This window comes from Mus caroli, chromosome 5, assembly GCF_900094665.2.
Source record: "Mus caroli chromosome 5, CAROLI_EIJ_v1.1, whole genome shotgun sequence".
NCBI lineage: Eukaryota > Metazoa > Chordata > Mammalia > Rodentia > Muridae > Mus > Mus caroli.
In genome coordinates this window covers 135,635,689-135,642,439 of record NC_034574.1, presented here as the reverse complement: position 1 = coordinate 135,642,439, position 6,751 = coordinate 135,635,689, and the positions used below count along the sequence as shown (strand labels likewise).

Sequence of the window (6,751 nt, the reverse complement as noted above, 5' to 3'; positions counted from 1 at the left end):
CCAGAATGCAGGCCTAGTAACCGAGACATTGAATGGGGCAGTGTCCACAAGGGCGGAGGCTATTCCTGTACATCTGGGCCTACGGAGCCAGCACCCATCGCCAAAACTCTTCATCCTCTTCCTCAATCTCGCTTTCTCTCTCGCTCTTTTTTTTTTTTTTTTTTTTTCTTCCCCTCCTCTCCCCTCTCCTTTTTTTTTTTTTTTTTTTTTTTTTTTTTTTTTTTTTTTTTTTTTTTTTTTTTTTTTTTTTTTTTTTTTTTGCAAAAGGAGGGGAGAGGGGGTAAAAAAATGCTGCACTGTGCGGCGAGGCCTGTGAGTGAGCGACGCGGAGCCAATCAGCGCCCGCCGTTCCGAAAGTTGCCTTTTATGGCTCGAGTGGCCGCTGTGGCGTCCTATAAAACCCGGCGGCGCAACGCGCAGCCACTGTCGAGTCGCGTCCACCCGCGAGCACAGCTTCCTTGCAGCTTCTTCGTTGCCGGTCCACACCCGCCACCAGGTAAGCAGGGACGCCGGGCCCAGCGGGCCTCCGCTCTTTCGTGGCTAGTACCTCACTGCAGGGTCCTGAGGATCACTCAGAACGGACACCATGGGTGGATGGAGGGTGGTGCCGGGCCGCGGAGCGGACACCGGCACAGCCAACTTTACGCCTAGCGTGTAGACTCTTTGCAGCCGCATTCCCGCGGTTTAGACACTGGTGGGCCCGCTCCCGCTCGGTGCGCGGGGCTTGGGGACACACTAGGGTCGCGGTGTGGGCATTTGATGAGCCGGTGCGGCTTGCGGGTGTTAAAAGCCGTATAGGTCCATCTTGAGGGTACACAGTATTGGGAAACAGACGCTACGATCACGCCTCAATGGCCTCTGAGTCTTTGTCCAAACCGGTTTGCCTATTCGGCTTGCCGGGCTGGCGGGCGGGCGCGGCGGGGCCGGCTCGGCCGGGTGGGGGCTGGGATGCCACTGCGCGTGCGCTCTCTATCACTGGGCATCGAGGCGCGTGTGCGCTAGGGAGGGAGCTCTTCCTCTCCCCCTCTTCCGAGTTAGAGCTGCGCGTGCGTATTGAGGCTGGGAGCGCGGCTGCCTGGGGTTGGGCGAGGGCGGGGCCGTTGTCCGGAAGGGGCGGGGTCACAGTGGCACGGGCGCCTTGTTTGCGCTTCCTGCTGGGTGTGGTCGCCTCCCGCGCGCGCACAAGCCTCCGGTCGGCGCAGTGTAGGCGGAGCCTGCGCCCGTTTGTGGAGGGGGCGGAGGTCTGGCTTCCTGCCCTGGGTCCGCCTCCGGGCCAGCGTTTGCCTTTTATGGTAATAATGCGGCCGGCCTGCGCTTCCTTTGTCCCCTGAGCTTGGGCGCGCGCCCCCTGGTGGCTCGAGCCCGCGGCTTGCCGGAAGTGGGCAGGGCGGCAGCGACTGCTCTTGGCGGCCCCGAGGTGACTATAGCCTTCTTTTGTGTCTTGATAGTTCGCCATGGATGACGATATCGCTGCGCTCGTCGTCGACAACGGCTCCGGCATGTGCAAAGCCGGCTTCGCGGGCGACGATGCTCCCCGGGCTGTATTCCCCTCCATCGTGGGCCGCCCTAGGCACCAGGTAAGTGACCTGTTACTTTGGGAGTGGCAAGCCTGGGGTTTTCTTGGGGGTCGATGCCGGTGCTAAGAAGGCTGTTCCCCTCCGCAGGGTGTGATGGTCGGTATGGGTCAGAAGGACTCCTACGTGGGTGACGAGGCCCAGAGCAAGAGAGGTATCCTGACCCTGAAGTACCCCATTGAACATGGCATTGTCACCAACTGGGACGACATGGAGAAAATCTGGCACCACACCTTCTACAATGAGCTGCGTGTGGCCCCTGAGGAGCACCCTGTGCTGCTCACCGAGGCCCCCCTGAACCCTAAGGCCAACCGTGAAAAGATGACCCAGGTCAGTATCCCGGGTGACCCTTCTCTTTGGCCAGCTTCTCAGCCACGCCCTTTCTCAATTGTCTTTCTTCTGCCGTTCTCCCATAGGACTCCCTTCTATGAGCTGAGTCTCCCTTGGATCTTTGCAGTTTCTGCTCTTTCCCAGACGAGGTCTTTTTTTCTCTCGATTGCCTTTCTGACTAGGTGTTTAAACCCTACAGTGCTGTGGGTTTAGGTACTAACAATGGCCCGTGTGACAAAGCTAATGAGGCTGGTGATAAGTGGCCTTGGAGTGTGTATTGAGTAGATGCATCAACAGTAGGTCTAAGTGGAGCCCCTGTCCTGAGACTCCCAGCACACTGAACTTAGCTGTGTTCTTGCACTCCTTGCATGTCTCAGATCTATCCATACAGTTTCACCTGCCCTGAGTGTTTCTTGTGGCTTTTGGAACTTGACAACATTATATATTTTTCTCTACAGATCATGTTTGAGACCTTCAACACCCCAGCCATGTACGTAGCCATCCAGGCTGTGCTGTCCCTGTATGCCTCTGGTCGTACCACTGGCATTGTGATGGACTCCGGAGACGGGGTCACCCACACTGTGCCCATCTACGAGGGCTATGCTCTCCCTCACGCCATCCTGCGTCTGGACCTGGCTGGCCGGGACCTGACAGACTACCTCATGAAGATCCTGACCGAGCGTGGCTACAGCTTCACCACCACAGCTGAGAGGGAAATCGTGCGTGACATCAAAGAGAAGCTGTGCTATGTTGCCCTAGACTTCGAGCAGGAGATGGCCACTGCCGCATCCTCCTCTTCCCTGGAGAAGAGCTATGAGCTGCCTGACGGCCAGGTCATCACTATTGGCAATGAGCGGTTCCGGTGCCCTGAGGCTCTTTTCCAGCCTTCCTTCTTGGGTAAGTTGTAGTCTAGTCCCATCTAAGGGTGATCAACTCCTGAGGCCATAGTACAAGTTAAGTCTGATTTCTGTCACTCTTCCTCTCAGGTATGGAATCCTGTGGCATCCATGAAACTACATTCAATTCCATCATGAAGTGTGACGTCGACATCCGTAAAGACCTCTATGCCAACACAGTGCTGTCTGGTGGTACCACCATGTACCCAGGCATTGCTGACAGGATGCAGAAGGAGATTACTGCTCTGGCTCCTAGCACCATGAAGATCAAGGTAAGCTAAGCATCCTTAGCTCGGTGAGGGTGGGCCCTGTGGTTGTCAGAGCCACCTTCTAGGCTTAAGGGGAATCCCAGAACCCAGAGGGCTCACCACTCACCATTGTGTCTTGCTTTCTTCAGATCATTGCTCCTCCTGAGCGCAAGTACTCTGTGTGGATCGGTGGCTCCATCCTGGCCTCACTGTCCACCTTCCAGCAGATGTGGATCAGCAAGCAGGAGTACGATGAGTCCGGCCCCTCCATCGTGCACCGCAAGTGCTTCTAGGCGGACTGTTACTGAGCTGCGTTTTACACCCTTTCTTTGACAAAACCTAACTTGCGCAGAAAAAAAAAAAAGACAACATTGGCATGGCTTTGTTTTTGTTTTTTTTTTTTTTTAATTTTTTTTAAAAAGTTTTTTTTTTTTTAAGTTTTTTTGTTTTGTTTTGGCGCTTTTGACTCAGGATTTAAAAACTGGAACGGTGAAGGCGACAGCAGTGGGTTGGAGCAAATATCCCCCAAAGTTCTACAATGTGGCTGAGGACTTTGTACATTGTTTTTTTTGGTTTTGTCTTTTTTTAATAGTCATTCCAAGTATCCATGAAATAAAGTGGTTACAGGAAGTCCCTCACCCTCCCAAAAGCCACCCCCACTCCTAAGAGGAGGATGGTCGAGTCCACGCCCTGAGTCCACCCTGGGGAAGGTGACAGCATTGCTTCTGTGTAAATTATGTACTGCAAAAATTTTTTTAAATCTTCCGCCTTAATACTTTTGTTTTTAATTTCTGGGTGGCCTAGGGGTTAAGGCCTCCCTTTTTTTTTTTTTTTTGTCTCCCCAACTTGATGTATGAAGGCTTTGGTCTCCCTGGGAGGGGGTTGAGGTGTTGAGGCAGCCAGGGCTGGCCTGTACACTGACTTGAGACCAATAAAAGTGCACACCTTACAAACAGCTTGTGGCTCTGTGGCTTTGCTGGGTGTGGGGAACAGGTTGGGTGGGTGCGGATCTCTTACTTGGGGGCAGGGATCTAGGGTGGGCTAGGCCTTACCTCATGGTATCTAGTGGGAGGGCTACAGGCCCTTTAATGAACCCCACCTTCAGGGACTATCTCCAGGGAGAGTTGAAAAGGTGCTCCTCCAGCCTCCAGAAACCTAGGCCAAGTTGGCTGCTACCTTCCTCAACCTAGGGGTGTCCACACCCTTTGCCCCCATCTGCATAACTGGGTTTCAAGCCCCTCTGCTAGTCTCAAGCTGCCCTTCCCTTCCCAGAGCTGTGACTGACTGCAGGAGGGTGTGAAGCCTATGGCTTCCTTCCCAGGGATAGGCATTTTCCCTGGTTAATGTTTTGAGAGCCTGGGACTGAGGCTCACCTCAGAGGAAATCAGTCCCTTCCACATGGCAGCTCCAGCCTGTCAGTTGTGATCTTTGGACTTGGGTGACATAAGTTAGCTTTGACTGGGGTCATTTGTTCACACGTGCAGAGAAGACCACTGTTGTTGGTTAAGAGTCCTAGTCATCTCCATCTGTCAGCTATACACACCTATCAGTCCATCTTCCAATCCATACAACTAGCCCTTCCCCCACCCACCCAGGCAATCACATGGGCAACACAGAAACCAAACCAGATGTTCACCTGCCTTCAGGAAGCCTCCAATATCACTATACATTGAGCATTATGAGTCCTTAAGGGAAGGCAAGTGCTTACACAAACAGGTTTGGGGCTTAGCTGTTAAAGGCTAAGGTTCATGACCAAATCCGGAGAGAGCAGAGGCCGTGCTAAAGAGCACTGGGATAATTCTGTGGGATGTGGTCTCAGTGTAGACCAAAGTTCAAGGGCCAGATGTGGATACCTGTCATCTGAGGCTGAGCCAGGCTGAGGTCAGCTTGGACTATAAAATGAGTCCCTGGGTTAATGAGTCCATAAATCTGGTATTTCAGAGGTGAATGCAGGAGGAGTTACAAGGCCATCCCTATCTACATACTGAGTTTGAGGTCAGCCTGGGATAGATGAGACACCGCCTCAAACAAAAGTCCTTATGCCAACCCTAAATAAGCTACCTCAAGTGATAACAAAACCCAAGAAATTTGATTTCTTTTTCTTTTTTTCCCCATCAGGCTGGGCACAATAGTGCACACCTCTAGTCCCAATACTTGAGGCAGGTGGATGTGTGAGTTCAAGGTCACCCTGCTCTATGTAGTAAGTTCCAGGACAGCCAGAACTGCATAGTGAGACCTTGCTGCAAAAGAGACAAAAGGAAACAGAGGCCCAGGTAATACAGAGAGAGATGAAGAAGGCGACCAGGCCAGACAGTGCAAGTGTTGGTGGAAATCTAGGGTTGACTGGGGACAAAGCTGGGAGACAAAACACTACCTCCCCGTAGGACAGAACAGGGCACAGGTTGGTTGCCAAGTCGCCATTTGAGAAATGGACACACCAGCAGCAGCTGATGCGCCTTCCATCTTTGCCATTAAAGGATCCCAAGCGCAGCCTTCACAGCATCCAGTGCAGCCTCTGGCTCCGCCCCCTTTCCTCCTGGGTCCAGCAGGCAAACTGGCTATTCAAGGCCAGGCTCCAACAAAGCCTGTCACTGTGCATAGCTTTTTTTTTTTTTTTTTTTTTTTTTGACATGAGGTTGTGTCAGTACCAGGTCCTCACACCTCACACATCTCAGAGAAGTCTACCTTCAACCCTTTCCCCGTCCTGCCTCCAGCTCCTGAATGCTTCCCCCAAACCTCCAGTACTATAGCAATAACAATAGCTGCAGTTCAGTTGACAGAGATCTTGCCTAGGTCATCCTTGGCTACATAGTGAATTAGAGGCCAGCCTGGGCTACATGGGGCCATTGTCTCAAAACAAAAACAAACAAACAAAGTCCTGGTGAGTGGTCTAATAAGCAAGCGTTTCCCCCACTCTTGATTCTTTGCTTTCCAGAAATGTGAAATTTTGTTCTATAATCGGCAGTTTCTGTTCTGTGTTCCCTCCTCCATCTGCAAGAGGGCAGTTTCACCTTTGCAGATTCTATCCCAGTTGACTCTGGTCTTTTCAGGTCACTGGATCCCCCATGAGGCAGTTCTGACCCTAATACTCACCTTTGAATACTTGAATCCCACACTCCTCCTATAGGCCACCCAAAAGTTGTGCCAATGCAGGTGGGATTCCAGATCTTCCTTCATGGAGCCCCGTAAAGACGACAGAGGCATCTGCTCAGCCTCACAGTGATCGTGGCAAGAACCCAACACAAGCCAGGCTAGGGAGAGCAGGCTGGGAGAGCATCCATCCCTTTAGCAACAGAAGAAGGTCAAATGGTAGGGCCGAGTGGAAAGGTGGCCCTCCCAGTGCACACTGCATTTGACCAGCTGGGAGTCACCCAACAGAGAGGGCAGGAACCGTTTACAGCCCACACCACGGACTAGATCCTCACTGTCACTTATTGTCCAACAAAATGTGCGGGTGTGCTGGCCGCAGTGGCGTACGCCTTTAATCCCAGCACTCGGGAGGCAGAGGCAGGCAGATTTCTGAGTTCGAGGTCAGCCTGGTACACAGAGTGAGTTCCAGGACACCCAGGGCTATACAGAGAAACCCTGTCTTGAAAAACCAAAAAAAGGGGCTGGTGAGATGGCTCAGTGGGTAAGAGCACCGGACTGCTCTTCCGAAGGTCCAGAGTTCAAATCCCAGCAACCACATGGTGGCTCACAACCA

The 6,751-nt window shown here is 52.6% G+C and overlaps 1 protein-coding gene across 1 annotated transcript; it reads left to right on the top strand.

Annotated features, from left to right (window-relative positions):
- The first annotated feature begins 388 nt into the window (after nucleotides 1-388).
- Actb (actin beta) lies at nucleotides 389-4,003 on the top strand. The gene is made up of 6 exons (XM_021163894.2): nucleotides 389-496; nucleotides 1,449-1,577; nucleotides 1,665-1,904; nucleotides 2,363-2,801; nucleotides 2,891-3,072; nucleotides 3,198-4,003. Exons 2-6 carry the CDS (start codon nucleotides 1,455-1,457, stop codon nucleotides 3,339-3,341), a joined length of 1,128 nt encoding a protein of 375 aa, XP_021019553.1. The 5' UTR covers nucleotides 389-496; nucleotides 1,449-1,454; the 3' UTR covers nucleotides 3,342-4,003.
- The last annotated feature ends 2,748 nt before the right edge of the window (nucleotides 4,004-6,751 follow it).

Coding starts and splice junctions, on each gene's coding strand:
- Actb (XM_021163894.2), top strand. CDS start 1,455: ATGGATGACGATATCGCTGCGCTCGTCGTCGACAACGGCTCCGGCATG. Junction 1,578..1,664: donor TGGGCCGCCCTAGGCACCAG/GTAAGTGACCTG, acceptor TCCCCTCCGCAG/GGTGTGATGGTCGGTATGGG. Junction 3,073..3,197: donor CTAGCACCATGAAGATCAAG/GTAAGCTAAGCA, acceptor TGCTTTCTTCAG/ATCATTGCTCCTCCTGAGCG.